Genomic DNA, 14985 nt, shown 5'->3' on the forward strand with positions numbered 1-14985 from the left:
AGTCCTGTACTAAAGTCTTATCCAAAGAATGGGAGGCTAGCAGTTTTTAGAATAAGATTTCAAGGGCTGAAATTTCCCCCTTGATGATACTCAAGGACAAATATTGATCCAGGGATGATTGCAGAAAGGTCGGGATTCCTCCCAGGGAGTGTTGCACCTTTTTTCTTTGCACCTGGTGAAATATGTCTGCTTGGTTGCATGTTTTGAATTGAAGACGTTGGTTCTACTTTGAGAACATCAGGAAAAAACCTTGGGTACTCACAAACTGGATGCTGAAAGCAGAAAGGGTTCAAATGGCTTGAAGTAACCAGCATGCAAAAAGAGCAATGTTGGGAAGATGCTACTTTATGCTGAAAGGCAGGAACAGAGAGCGCACGAACGATCTACTGATGCAACACTCAGTTCTTCAGCATTTTAAATCCTTCCAAGAAAACTAACAGAAAACAGGGTAAAAAAAGTTAAACAGTTCTCCTAAATGTTGTGGCTCCTGATGATCTACCCATGTGGACAACTAATAAACGAGTCTTCAGAGACTTGGTAGCACCAGAGGCTGTGCTACGGCTCTGCAACTGGAAACCAATCTGTAGTGAACAAACATAGTACAAGGTCTAGAAATTGCCACAAGGACCTATTCCAGGCAAACCGCACACTCATTCATTGCAGTGGGGTCCAGGTAAAACCTCTAAAACTAGAGACCGCAGGGATGCACGATTTAGATCGCCTGACACCCGGGACATGCAGTTCCACGCACAGGGCAGGTGTTTTTTTTTACATTTAACCCTGCTGCAGGGAATCACCCTCTTTACCCTGGGTTCCCACATACTGTATGTGTACTGAAATCGCAATGTCCTTCCGTTTTTTGTGCGATTTCAGTACAGGTGCAATTTTGTCAGCTCTCTTTCTCTCTCTCCACAACTGCCACCCATGGACTTCAATGCAAAATTGCCTCCCATTGTCTTCAATGCAAAATCGCCCCGCATTGACTTCAATCCAAAAGTGCCCTCCATTCACTTCAATGCAAAAACGGCCTCCATTCACTTTCATGCAAAAACTCCTGTCAATAGCACTCCTGTGTGAACACCTATCTCTGAATTCCACTCTAACACTTGCAAGTCCGGAACACACTGCTACAAACTCGTGCAGGACCTTTTTCATAATGGCACTCAAAACACAATGCATTTGGATCGCAGTTGTGTGAACCACTTCAATAGGAACACATAATATCTAGCCTGTCATGCAAATCTGTGAGTCTGAAAACGCATCCAAATTAGCATATGTGTGAACCAGGGCAGCTCCATTCACACCTGGGCGTTTTGGGACTGCAGCAGAATTGCTGCAATTCTGCCCACGATCGCAAAGCGCAGGTTCAGGTGCCATTATTTTCAAAGGCACCTAAAGCGTGGTGTGGTTTCGTTGCACTTCAAATTGCATCTCACAAAGCTTGTCGTGCAAAAGAAGCTACTGCTCCTTTTTGAGTGACAAGTTTCACATGATGCAATTGTTGTGCAGTAAATCGAGCAACAATCACAACAAAACCGCACCGTGTTTTAGGTACCAGTAAAAATAATGACACCTGAAGCTGTGTTTTACAATTGTACTGTGTATTGAGTTTGCAGGCAGAATTGCAGCGATTCTGCCGCAATCCCAAAACACCCAGGTGTGAACAGGGCCTAACGGCGCAGACACTGGGGCTCAATTTGGCTGCTCAGCAGGTGCTAATACTCAGCACTCAAGTGCTTTTATGTGCAAGGGTAACCTGAAGGAATAAAGTTTTTTTTTGCTCTCATTGGGACCGGCACCTTATTTACTTGCTCAGCAGATGAGCTTCTGCTGATTAAAAGAGAACGACACGCCCCTTTCCTGATGAGCACCCAATCATTGCTTTTCACACTGTAATGTCTCTCCCCTCCCTACTAGTCCCCGGGTGCGGTGGTGGAGACAGGCAGGGAGGTGAGGAGGAGATAAACAGCACAATGTTAAAAACCTTAATAGTTTAAGTCGCTAAAAAGACCATTTTGTTTTTAAAAGCCCCAGATCCTAAAAGCACCTCAGATTTAAATAAGGTTTTGGTTAAAATTATTATTTTTTTTTTATCAGGACAAGTAGATTGGGACCCCGATTTAGTCTATTGGACAAGCAGTTTTTTTACATAATTTCTACACCCCTGGACCAGCTAAAGCACCTTGTAGATTAAGTCTTGACTGAAGAAAAAATAAAACACAATTCCCTTAAAGTATAACTAAAGGCAAAACTTATTGTTTTAGTTTTGGATAGATAGGGATAGGAAAAACACCTGTCAATTTTTTTTGCTGTCTGTGCCCATTAGGGAGATTCACCCCTTCCATTTGCTGTTTACCGTTATAATCAAAAGTGAAAGTAAAAGAGAATGACAAATTTTGGGTTGACACCAAAATAGTAATAACAAGGAACTCTTCCAATATGGATACTAGTTCTGGTGACACTGGCACAACCCAGGATTCCCTCACTTTGGAGTGATTTCCTCTCTCTTCCTGTTTTATGGAGGGGAAGTGAAGGGAAATCTCCCCAATGGGATGCGAAGGGCAAAAAAAAAAACCTGACAGGGTTTTAACCCTCCCTTACTCTATCCGAAGTGAAAAAATAAGTTTTGCCTTTATTTCTACTTCAAAGAAAAGACATCCATCCTTTTAGGGCAGTAGAAAAAGCTGAGGCATTCTGGGAGAGGGAGCGGTTATACAATGGTAGTCACTGTTTTCTTTATTGCCAGTGTCCATATCCTTCTATAGGCAGCAATATAAACCAAGTGTCTCTGAATCCTGTGTCCCCTAATGAATAAGCTTTTAAAGTGTATTGCACGCTTTGTCAATTATGACTATTCAAGTAACAACAACTTTACTAAAGATAAAGAAGGTATAGATTTTATCTGCAACAGTAAGGCTGGTTTTTCCTTTATGCCGAAGACAAATCAGTTCACACAATAACTTGAATAACTTTTATATGTCACTTAACAATGTAAGTAAGAACACTGTCATTTTACATTTTAGATAGAAGCATGGGTGTAATTCTTGCACTCTTTTCAGGAACAATGCTAATTGTTCTCTTACAACACGTTTATTAAAATAAAATAATGTTCACTATATGATAACTAACAAAAGTCTGTCAGTTCAGAGAAGAGTGAGAATGTAGATTAGTAATAAAAAATAAATGTCACTAAAAATGTTTGAAAATTTAAGTGTTTCACTATTGTTGTTTTAAACACATTTCTAAACGATGGAACATTTATTAAATGCTCAATATTTCTCTTGGTGACCGATGTGTATCACAGCAATCCCATACAATGTTGCAATGTCAGAAGACATCTTCAGTACATATCAATTTGTCAGAACATGCAAATATCACCTGTTACAGCCCATTATGTTAAAACACCTCAGTGCCTAACTATTATCATACCAAAACTTCCATTAAAGGTTACAACCACCCACATCACCATCATCAGTCCTAGGAAATGTGTGTGGATCACAGTAATCATCAATCATTCAAAGGTGGACACTAAGTGAGGGTAGTCACGGCATCAGGGCAGGGTAATGGTAAGAGCCCTGGATGTGGTTCAGTGTGTATGTTGGTTTTATGTAGAAAAACAAATGTTTGTCAGTCCAGATGCAGATGCTCATCAGTCCACTTGGGTGGTGTAGTGCTGATGCACATGGTAATGAGACTATGGATGAGTCAGGCCAGAAACAGGATGCAACTGCTGATCATATTCTTGTCTGTTACAGGGAAAGAGGATTGCTAAAAATGTATATAGGAAGGTGTGACTCCAGGGGTGGGTGATGATGTTGTGAGCCCAGGAAAGCTGTAGATCATGACTGTTTGCCAGTCATAGGGGATGTTTTGCTGATAGGAGTATTCATGGGTCTAGGAGTTTGTGAGTCCAGGGTACTGCCACTTCAGGTGTTCATTATGCTAGGGTTGTGTGTTACAGGTGATCAGTCATGGGTGCTGTTTAAACGATCCATAATCCACGGAGGACGTCGAATGACGAAACGCGTAGGTCGGAGCCTGTGGATGTGACATCATTACATTCCCAAGCTGTCAGCATCTGCACATGCTGGACGAGGCTGGGTTTGTTCACTGGTTATTGATTACGCTTTGTTTGCTGGTGTCGGCTAGGACACCGATAATTGTAAGTGCAATGAGTTTTTAAATAAAAAGGTTTTTAATGGTACTGCACCATGAGCTTCTGTTCTCTTATATCCCGAGTTCTGGTCTGAACATCTGAGGAGGAGGTGACTATTAAGGAAGTGTATCCATATTGCCAAGTATTCACTGCAGAGCATTGCTCCCTCAGTATACGGATAGAGTCTTCAGTGCTGTACATTCTCCTGCAGAGTATTGCTCCCAGAGCAGAAAGCGCTTGTGCTGATTTATAATTTGATCAGCATATTGCTCTGGTGAGTTCATTTAATTTATCTGGTGGTGGATTTTGTGCACGGTGAATTTTGTTGGACGCTGAGATGTTTTTTGAATAATATCGTGACACAAAATTACATTGGTGTTTGGACTTTATAATATTTACTATTTTTGGACACTAATTATATGATATATTTATTTCACATTCTTTATAATATGAGAGCAACCTGTTTTTTGATTATTATATGCACCTTTTCAGGTTAGCTTTCGCAGCTTATAATATTTTCTATATATTTTAGAAATTAGTTTTTTTCACTAAATTAATATATATTTTTCTGTGGCGCTATCCATAATTTTTTCTGGGTCATGCGAAATTGCTGGGTAAAGGCCACTTTAAATTCAGGGCGGATAATCGGCAGGTCTATGAATGGCTGTGATTGCAGGGGAGACCGTGATTGTAATTCTAGTAGAAGCGCATAATGTGCAAGCAGAAGGGGGTGGAAGTCAATGACTGTGGTACCAAGTCCATGGTCTGGGTGTGTGGAAAATGAGCTGCTGATATTTATGCAACAGAAAGATGCTAGCATGGACTGGTTTGTAGGACCATATAACATATTTGTATGATCATAATATCAAGCTCACATCATTCTCAGAGTTCCTAATTAATCAAGCAAATTACCTAGTGCGATAAGTTAAAAATGGTAATATTTGACCAATATTTTATTTCTTAATCCTGCATTACATAATCCATTAATAACATCAGTAATAAAAGCAGTAATATTTGGTGGTATTTTTACAGGATGTAATGGCTTTATCATTCTGTTGCAAGAAAAGTAAGCTTTACATAACACTGTTCAACAGGTAAAAAGTTTTGGGCATAAAATTAGCTAATCTTACATAATTTTGGGGTGCTGAAAACGAAAATGACCCTAAAAAATGTTGATTGGCTCTAGTTTCCATGATATATTCACCCATCTAATGACGTAAGCCATTCAAAATTATGATGCAACTTCAGCTGCATATTGCGCAATTGATACTGGTGACCAATAGAAAATTGCATGTATACTGAGATGATGCAATATTAGCCTTTAATTGCATCACTTCACTGCATAAAAGCTGCAGTATCTGTAGCTGATTGTAGTTCGACAGCGTCTTTACATTTCGTTTTATGCTTATATAGGCTACTCAGTAATGCCTCGAACTTGTGTGAATAAAGCAGATAATTTCTGCTATATCTGCGGTGAAATAACTTTTATCTCACAAAAAAGGAGGATAACAGGAATGATTAAGAAAGCCTACAACTTGTATTTTGGCTGCAAGATAGGAGACCAGGACAAGAGCTGGGCACCACATATATGCTGCAATTCTTGTGGGACGGCACTGGAGCAATGGTTGAATGGAAAAAAGGCATCTATGCCTTTCGCTGTGCCAATGACTTGGAGAGAGCCAACAGATCATGTTAGTAATTGTTACTTTTGTATGGTGCCTCCAATTGTAAAAGGGCTAAATAAGAAGAAAAAGTTATCTGTGCACTATCCAAATATTCCATCGGCAATACGTCCAGTTCCTCATGGAGAGGGGCTACCAATTCCTAAAGCACCAGAATCCTTCGTGGTTGAGTCAAGTGAGGAAGAACCTGAAGCGTGTAGTCACGTGCAGTTGTAAGAGATAGCCCTTTCCTCGAATACAAGAGAAAAGCCAAGAGAAGCAAAACTGACACAAACTGAAGACAAAACTAGTGAGAATCCTAAGTATTAAAATGATTCAACTTAGCTTATGGCTATAATTTTTCTTGGTAATCCTATGCAATATATTATGCCATTTAGGCTTTGTTATGTAGTCAATATCACTTGCTTTATATTTGTGGAAAGACATCTATCTATATAATTATTGTGCATTATGTAGTCATTACGCCTATAGTAGAAAACTTTCCGTTTACAGAAAAACTAGAGCCAGTTGACAAATTTCATTGTTATATTTGAACTCAGAATGTGAAATTCATTAAGAAATGGATCCTTTTGTTTCCAAAATTGGCAAAAAATAAAAATTTATTGAACAGTGTAATTTGTGTTTTGTGTTGTTATAGAGCTAATTTAACAACAGAGTAATGGTGGAATCATCACTAAAATGGTCAATAACCACTTTGGGCCCATGGCAAAAGGGGGGGGGGCTGAGGAATTTTTTGGAAGTAAGCCTCATTTTGCAAGCCATATGTCTCTTCAATTAATCTAATAAGGGCCCATTCACACCATATTCATTGGGCATCATTGGCCAACACAGTCCCAATGCACAGACAAAGCACTTCGGTTTATGTTCTATTGTTCTGAGTTTACACAAATACTTTGCGATGGTGTATGCTAAAACAAAGTAAAACTACTACTATTACTGAAGCAGACCAGGGCCTCTTTCATCAAGACCAGACATTCTCACCGTCTATTAAGCTGCTCCATCTGCTGAATAGAATTTGACCTCTGCAGAATTTGTGGAGCTGGAGGCGCTGTAGGACGCTGCCATGTTGTTGTACGATTTACATGATCAACATAAAATATCCTTCCATGACTGTCAATTCTCGCTTCCCAATCTGTAAGTACAAGAAACATTATAATATATAAAATTTTTGATATAATAAAAAAATATAAAGTTAACTGGTAAGATTATAGATGTGACAGGTAAGGATTTTGTAGTTTGTAAGACTATTAATAATTAAGTGAAGGACTGGGCGCTTCTCAACCGACCCCAGGATTCCAATGTTTAGGAATCACGTCAGCCACCATGCTGGCCATGCCCCCTGATGCATTTCGCCCCGCCCACCAAGGCTTGGTCATAGAGATAAGGATTTTGGAATTTGTAAGACTATTAATAATTAACCTTAAATTACAAATATAAACATTTGTTAATGTGTGAAAAACCAAAGACATATGTACTGTATGGCTTAAACATTAATTGGGATATAAATTGTTTTATCAATAAAACTTGATTTTTTTAAGCTCGAAAGAGCAGGGCCCTCAATCCCCTCGTGTTTTGCATTGTATTGTTATTGTTCTGTCACATGTTCTGTCCCCCTTTGTAATGTACAGCGCTGAGCGAACTATTGGCGCTTTATAAATACTGTATAATATAATAATATTATGCAATTTTTATTAATTTGTATATTTTCCTTTTTTTTCCTTTTGTTTATGTCATGTAATTCTAAATCGCTAGTGATTTAATGTATTTTTTATATGGATCTAGTGAAGAGATAACTGGTTAATTTTTTCTCACGAAAAACGTTCCATTGCATGATAATTTTAGTGCTCCATTTTTCTTTTCCCCTTTTTAGGGGTAATAGGGCTATAATTCTATATTTATTTTTTGGGGTTCTAACATTTACCATTAGGGGGCTGTGTGAGCCCATTTATATACTGTCTTGACAATGTATTGCTACAAATAAATTTATATTTATTTACCACTAGGGGGCCGTGTGGGCCAGTTCCTGATTACGTATTGTTATTAATTTGTATATATTTTTATTGCAGTACCTTCGATTTCCAACCGGAGTGCTATTTATATCACATCTATTTGCCAATGTTGATTAGGTTGTCTCATAGCAACAGTGGTGATGGAGTGAGCGCCACCAATTAATGCTGGTCCTGTAATTGCAATTCCCCTATTTAAGTGCGTATGTCAGGGCAGGGCTGTGGAACGGACAGGTAGGCCTAGTGGCAGGGTAACGCACTGGCTGACGACAACCACCACCAACAGACTGAAGTCCCTCAGGGCGCGGAGTCTAAGTCCCAGGCTGCCCTTCACCAGGGCCCCTGATGGTGGGGATGGACTTGACGCAACCAGGGACCAGGTCGCGGCCCCCGAGACACCCCAGCTGCGGTAATGGCCGCCGCCAATGGCATGTAGCTGGTGAGAATGACAATAGCGTAGTCAGACAAGCCGGGTCAATAACAACGGGACAAAACAGTACAGAACAGTAGACAGAGAATCACAGGTCACGGGCCGGGTTCAGCAACGGAAGGTCAGATCAAAGGGAAACACAGAGAATGGTCTTAGTCACAAGCCGTGTCAGAATACCAGAAGAGTCACGAGCGTATACACAGAGCTGTAGCAAGACCAAGACACAAGACACAAGTGCAAAGAGCATGTGCAGATCCCAGGCTTATATGTACTCAGCCACACCCCTCTGGGGGATGGACCTCAGAGACCTGAAGGCATAAAAGATTCCCATCATGCTCAGCAGAAATCCAAGATGGATGCTAGCACATGGAGTAACATAACCTCTGGGAAAAGGTAGGACCTTGACAGCGTGGTGGCAGACGTGAGCCTTTGACCCCTGATGATGTCACTTATGATGAAACGCTTTGAGTGAAGCTTGGGTGTACGTCACCACACATGCGTGTATACTCGCGGCCATCTTGGAAGTAGGAACATGTGGATGGTTTTAACTATACAGCGCTGTATTGATCTTGGAGTTTGTAAGTGCACTTTTTTGGCTCAATAAATTGTTTTAGATGATTTCACACTATAGGAAGCTTTTTTATTTTATACACATGCCACTTTTAATACTTGACAACTCATGCATTGATGGTCAACACGGAGTAGGCAAACAACATTTGAGCCACATTTGGATGCTATGGAGAAGGCTTGATTGGCTGATAATCATCATTTCGAGAGATGATTTTGACCATTCTATAACATGATGGTCAAATATATCTGGTAAATCTTATTTGAGCATGGAATGGGGTGACACGTGTTTGCACGGATATTGTTTGGTCATCTAGCAACTGAAGATTCACATTTGCACTTTTGATACATTTCTTTTGGAATTGGGACTCACTTTTATCATGTTATTGTGTATATCATTGTATATATCTTTGTGATATTGATATATAGTTTGTATATCATTATATCACGTTTCACAGGTTAATAGCTGGGATGGCACTATCACAAATAAGTTGTTTCTTCTGCTACACTTTTATATGTACATTTGTTAATGTGTGCACAGCAACATTAACAGTCGAAAGCCCTAGCTGGGTTGGTGATAATTATGCACTGGAAAGCAGTTTTACATTACCCATCAATGAAGTTATGCCTTAACTTGCATGCAAAACAAACCCAACTGTTTGGCAATGAAACATCACTTTTTAAAATCAAGATGCAAATTCTATATCTATATTATAGTTAGTAATCCTCCCAAAATTTTGTACACCTCGATTTCACACCCACATGTAATTTGTCAAACCAAACCCTGAATTTAAGCTGCAAGTACTAGGGTGAATTCACTCACCATAAAATACAAATCAAACACAACTGCTGTGCTACATATAAATTGCTAAATAATGGCAAATTAAATTAAAATATGAGATAAATGTAACAATTAATTAATGTTTGATAGAACCTTATAAACATTAAATATATGAGGGGCGTTCAAGTCAAGCCAAGACTTTTGAGTTTATATAATAAAAGAACAAATGTCAAGGAGGGGAAACTGCATTCATTTTTCTACATACTTCCCTGCAACATTTATACAGTCAGGTCCATAAATATTGGGACATCGATGCAATTCTAACATTTTTGGCTCTATATACCACCACAATGGATTTCAAATGAAACGAACAAGATGTGCTTTAACTGCAGACTGTCAGCTTTAATTTGAGAGTATTTACATCCAAATCAGGTGAACGGTGTAGGAATTACAACAGTTTGCATATGTGCCTCCCACTTGTTAAGGGACCAAAAGTAATGGAACAATTGGCTTCTCAGCTGTTCCATGGCCAGGTGTGTGTTATTCCCTCATTATCCCAATTACAATGAGCAGATAAAAGGTCCAGAGTTCATTTCAAGTGTGCTATTTGCATTTGGAATCTGTTGCTGTCAACTCTCAAGATGAGATCCATAGAGCTGTCACTATCAGTGAAGCAAGCCATCATTAGGCTGAAAAAACAAGACAAACCCATCAGAGAGATAGCAAAAACATTAGGCGTGGCCAAAACAACTGTTTGGAACATTCTTAAAAAGAAGGAACGCACCGGTGAGCTCTGCAACACCAAAAGACCCGGAAGACCACGGAAAACAACTGTGGTGGATGACCGAAGAATTCTTTCCCTGGTGAAAAAAACACCCTTCACAACAGTTGGCCAGATCAAGAACACTCTCCAGGAGGTAGGTGTATGTGTGTCAAAGTCAACAATCAAGAGAAGACTTCACCAGAGTGAATACAGAGGGTTCACCACAAGATGTAAACCATTGGTGAGCCTCAAAAACAGGAAGGCCAGATTAGAGTTTGCCAAACGACATCTAAAAAAGCCTTCACAGTTCTGGAACAACATCCTATGGACAGATGAGACCAAGATCAACTTGTACCAGAGTGTTGGGAAGAGAAGAGTATGGAGAAGGAAAGGAACTGCTCATGATCCTAAGCATACCACCTCATCAGTGAAGCATGGTGGTGGTAGTGTCATGGCGTGGGCATGTATGGCTGCCAATGGAACTGGTTCTCTTGTATTTATTAATGATGTGACTGCTGACAAAAGCAGCAGGATGAATTCTGAAGTGTTTCGGCAATATTATCTGCTCCTATTCAGCCAAATGCTTCAGAACTCATTGGACGCCACTTCACAGTGCAGATGGACAATGACCCAAAGCATACTGCAAAAGCAACCAAAGAGTTTTTTAAGGGAAAGAAGTGGAATGTTATGCAATGGCCAAGTCAATCACCTGACCTGAATCCGATTGAGCATGCATTTCACTTGCTGAAGACAAAATGGAAGGGAAAATGCCCCAAGAACAAGCAGGAACTGAAGACAGTTGCAGTAGAGGCCTGGCAGAGCATCACCAGGGATGAAACCCAGCGTCTGGTGATGTCTATGCGTTCCACATTTCAGGCTGTAATTGACTGCAAAGGATTTGCAACCAAGTATTAAAAAGTGAAAGTTTGATCTATTATTATTATTCTGTCCCATTACTTTTGGTCCCTTAACAAGTGGGAGGCACATATGCAAACTGTTGTAATTCCTACACCGTTCACCAGATTTGGATGTAAATACCCTGAAATTAAAGCTGACAGTCTGCAGTTAAAGCACATCTTGTTCGTTTCATTTCAAATCCATTGTGGTGGTGTATAGAGCCAAAAATGTTAGAATTGTGTCGATGTCCCAATATTTATGAACCTGACTGTATACTTATCCCAACGTTTAAAGTGTTACTAAACCCACAACAGTAAAATAAGTCTGTATATGCAGTATAGCATGCTTGTTATACTCACTGTGGAACCTAAGGGGTTAATCTTCTGCAAATGTAAAAAGGATGTTTGATCCTGACTTCTCTCATCCTTTCCTTCTTTCACAGTCCCCAATCTATCTCCTGATAGAATAGAGGCTTGGAAGCAAGCTTCATATGCTCAGTTTGGTGTGTGTTGCTAGAGTTTTTTTTTCTCTTGGGATGGTACATGTGATCAGCAAAGGGCCAATCAGAACTGTCCAGACAGAGGGTCTGTTCCTTTAACTAGTGCTGGGCTGGACACTGATAGAAGTCACAAGACTGCTCTAACTGCTGATGAGAAAAGGTATTTAGCAGTTTATATTTACTAAAATAATTGCATTTCATGTTGTGTGTACTGTGGGAGACCAGATATAGTGATTGCAGGGTCCTGGGTTTAGTAACACTTTAATGCCTGGAAAGCTATGGCGTAGAAAGATTTGTCAGTACAAACCTCTGAGGGCTTCACAGAACAGCTGTATTTATGCTGAGATTAAAGTACACACAGGTGGACTCTCTTCACTAATTAAGTGACTTCTGAAGGCAATTGGTTCCACTAGATTTTAGTTAAGGGTATCAGAGTAAAGGGGTTGAATACAAATGCATGCCACACTTTTCAGATATTTCTTTGTAAAAACATTTGAAAACCATTTATCATTTTCCTTCCACTTCACAATTATGTGCCACTTTGTGTTGGTCTATCACATAAAATCCCAATAAAATACATTTATATTTTCAGTTGTAACATGACAAAATGTGGAAAATTTCAAGGGGGATGAATACTTTTTCAAGGCACTGTATATATATGAACTGCTCATGTTAGGAATTTACTTTGCATGATAATGTATTTTTTTATTCTAATTTTGCACAATAATGGAAGCATGATTTTTTTAAATGTGATTTTCCATGCTGATAAATTAACTTTGCACAGAGTGAACAGTTAATTATTTGTTGACATTCACAAGGTTGTATCAAATACTAGTTGTTGTATTTTGTTATTTCAATTTGGAAAGTCACCATTATTTACATTTACATGTAACACAGCACATTTGTTTTTTATTTGTAATCTTCAAAAAATATTTACCATAAGAGGGTCATATGGGATTCTCTCTACTTCTGACTTCATATCACACCAGGAGGGTAATGGGCTTCATCCAAACTTTACAGTTTAATCATTTGTAACCATGCTTCTTATATGTAATGAGGAATACATATGACACACTAAAGCTACTCAGTCCCAAACAAACATTTCTATATGAAAACATTTCTATATCAAAAGCAAATATGATGGATTGTGGAATGGGTGGCTGCATTTAAAATTTGCGCCAAAAACCTAGTTTAGATGCCACCATAGAGAATGCAGAGCGTTTTCATGACAATCAGGTGTTTGAACAATAAGGTGGCTCATTATCAAATAACAGACAGATAGGGTGATCAAAAGCTAAGGTACTGGAAAACAGCAATCAACAATAAGTGGAATGTGTGGCTTAACCTTTTTTTTCATGGGGGCACACTGACAAATCCCACAATTAAATGGTACATTAACATATGAACTGTTTACATGAGTGAGAAATTAAAGAAATGTACCATATACAGTAACTATAATGTCACACTCAAAACATTTCATGTTATCCTAGGAGAAATAACATCAACATTTTTAAATATTCTTACCATATTTTGTCAAGATATAGATACACTATATTGCCAAAAATATTGGGATACCCCTCCAAATCATTGGATTCAGGTGTTCCAATCACCTCCCTGGCCACAGGTATATAAAATCAAGCACCTAGGCACGCAGACTGCTTCTATAAATATTTGTAAAAGAATGGATCGCTCTCAGGAGCTCAGTGAATTCAAGCATGGTACCATGATAGGTTGCCACCTGTGCAATAATTCCATCTCTGGAATTTCCTTGCTACTAAATATTCCACTGTCAACTGTTAGTGATATTATAACAAAGTGGAAGCAACTGGGAACAACAGCAACTAGGCCACATAAAATGACAGATTAGGGTCAGTGCATACTGAAGCGCACAGTGAGCAGAAGTCACCAACTGTCTGCAGAGTCAATAGCTGAAGACTTCCAAACTTTGTGTGGCCTTCAGATTAGCACAACAGTGTGTAGAGAGCTTCATGGAATGGGTTTCCATGGCTGAGCAGCTGCATTCAAGCCTTACATCACCAAGTGCAATGCAAAGTGTCAGATGCAGTGGAGTAAAGCACACCGCCACTGAACTCTAGAGCAGCGGAGATGTGTTCTCTGGCATTACAATTCATGCTTCTCTGTCTGGCAATCCGATGGACATGTCTGGGTTTGGCAATTGTCAGGAGAACGGTACTTGCCTGTCTTTATTGTGCCAAGTGTAATGTATGGTGGAGGAGGGATTATGGTGTGGGTTTGTTTTTCAGGGGCTGGGCTTGGCCCCTTAGTTCCAGTGAAGGGAACTCTTAAGGCATAAGCATACCAAGACATTTGGACAATTTCATGCTCCCAACTTTGTGGGAACAGTTTGGGGATGGCCCCATCCTGTTCCAACATGACTGTGCACCAATGCACAAAGCAAGGTCCATAAAGACATAGACGAGTGAGTTTGGGGTGGAGAAACTTGACTGGCCTGCACAAAGACCTGACCTCAAGCTGTTAGAACACCTTTGGGATGGATTGGAGCAGAGAAGCCTTCTTATCCGACATCAGTGCCTGACCTCACAAATGCGCTTCTGGAAGAATGGTCAAATATTCCCATAGACATACTCCTAAACCTTGTGGACAGCCTTCCCAGAAGAGAAGAGTTGAAGCTGTTATAGCTGCAAAGGGTGGGCAAACTCAATATTGAACCCTACGGACTAAGATTGGGATGCCATTAAAGTTCATGTGTGTAAAGGCAGGAGTCCCAATGCTTTTAGCAATATAGTGTATGTGGAAGAAATATTTTTGCAGCTGCAACCAAAGGACTTTTAAAGTAGCATTTTAATGCCAATCCTTTTTGCCAACACCTTTTTAGAATACAAGTATTCACTACTTGCCATGGCACTTAACACCAGGAAAAAGATTGTACTGCTGCTGGTAGAGAGGAATCCCACATAGTAACAAAGTGTAAGCTGCAGCAGCAGTCTATAGCTCACATGGAAAGCCAAGAAGCAATTACAAAAGGTTAAAGAAAGTATATCCAAATAAAAACCTTATTTTATAAACAGGTATTATGAAACATTTTTTGCTCAAAGCTATAATAGAAATATGATCAAAATACAATCCCATTGAAGGAAAATAAATAAGCCATTAACACAAAGAATAAGTAAAACATAAAAAAGCAAACATACACAATTTAAATAAAACTTGATTTCAAAGTAA

The 14985-nt window shown here is 39.4% G+C and overlaps 1 protein-coding gene across 5 annotated transcripts in view; it reads right to left on the minus strand.

The window, feature by feature from the left end:
* The window catches only part of HECW2 (HECT, C2 and WW domain containing E3 ubiquitin protein ligase 2), a 324224-nt gene that overhangs the window by 85442 nt on the left and 223797 nt on the right, over positions 1–14985 (minus strand). For all 5 annotated transcript variants that reach the window (XM_089684697.1, XM_089684700.1, XM_089684701.1 and 2 more), the window contains one exon: positions 6820–6970. In XM_089684697.1, the coding sequence (XP_089540823.1) occupies positions 6820–6970 (151 nt within the window). The remainder of the gene's footprint in view (positions 1–6819; positions 6971–14985) is intronic.

The sequence above is a fragment of the Staurois parvus genome, unplaced genomic scaffold (genome assembly GCF_062004578.1).
Source record: "Staurois parvus isolate SC_StPar_1 unplaced genomic scaffold, SC_StPar_1.0 ptg000353l, whole genome shotgun sequence".
Classification (NCBI taxonomy): Eukaryota; Metazoa; Chordata; class Amphibia; order Anura; family Ranidae; genus Staurois; species Staurois parvus.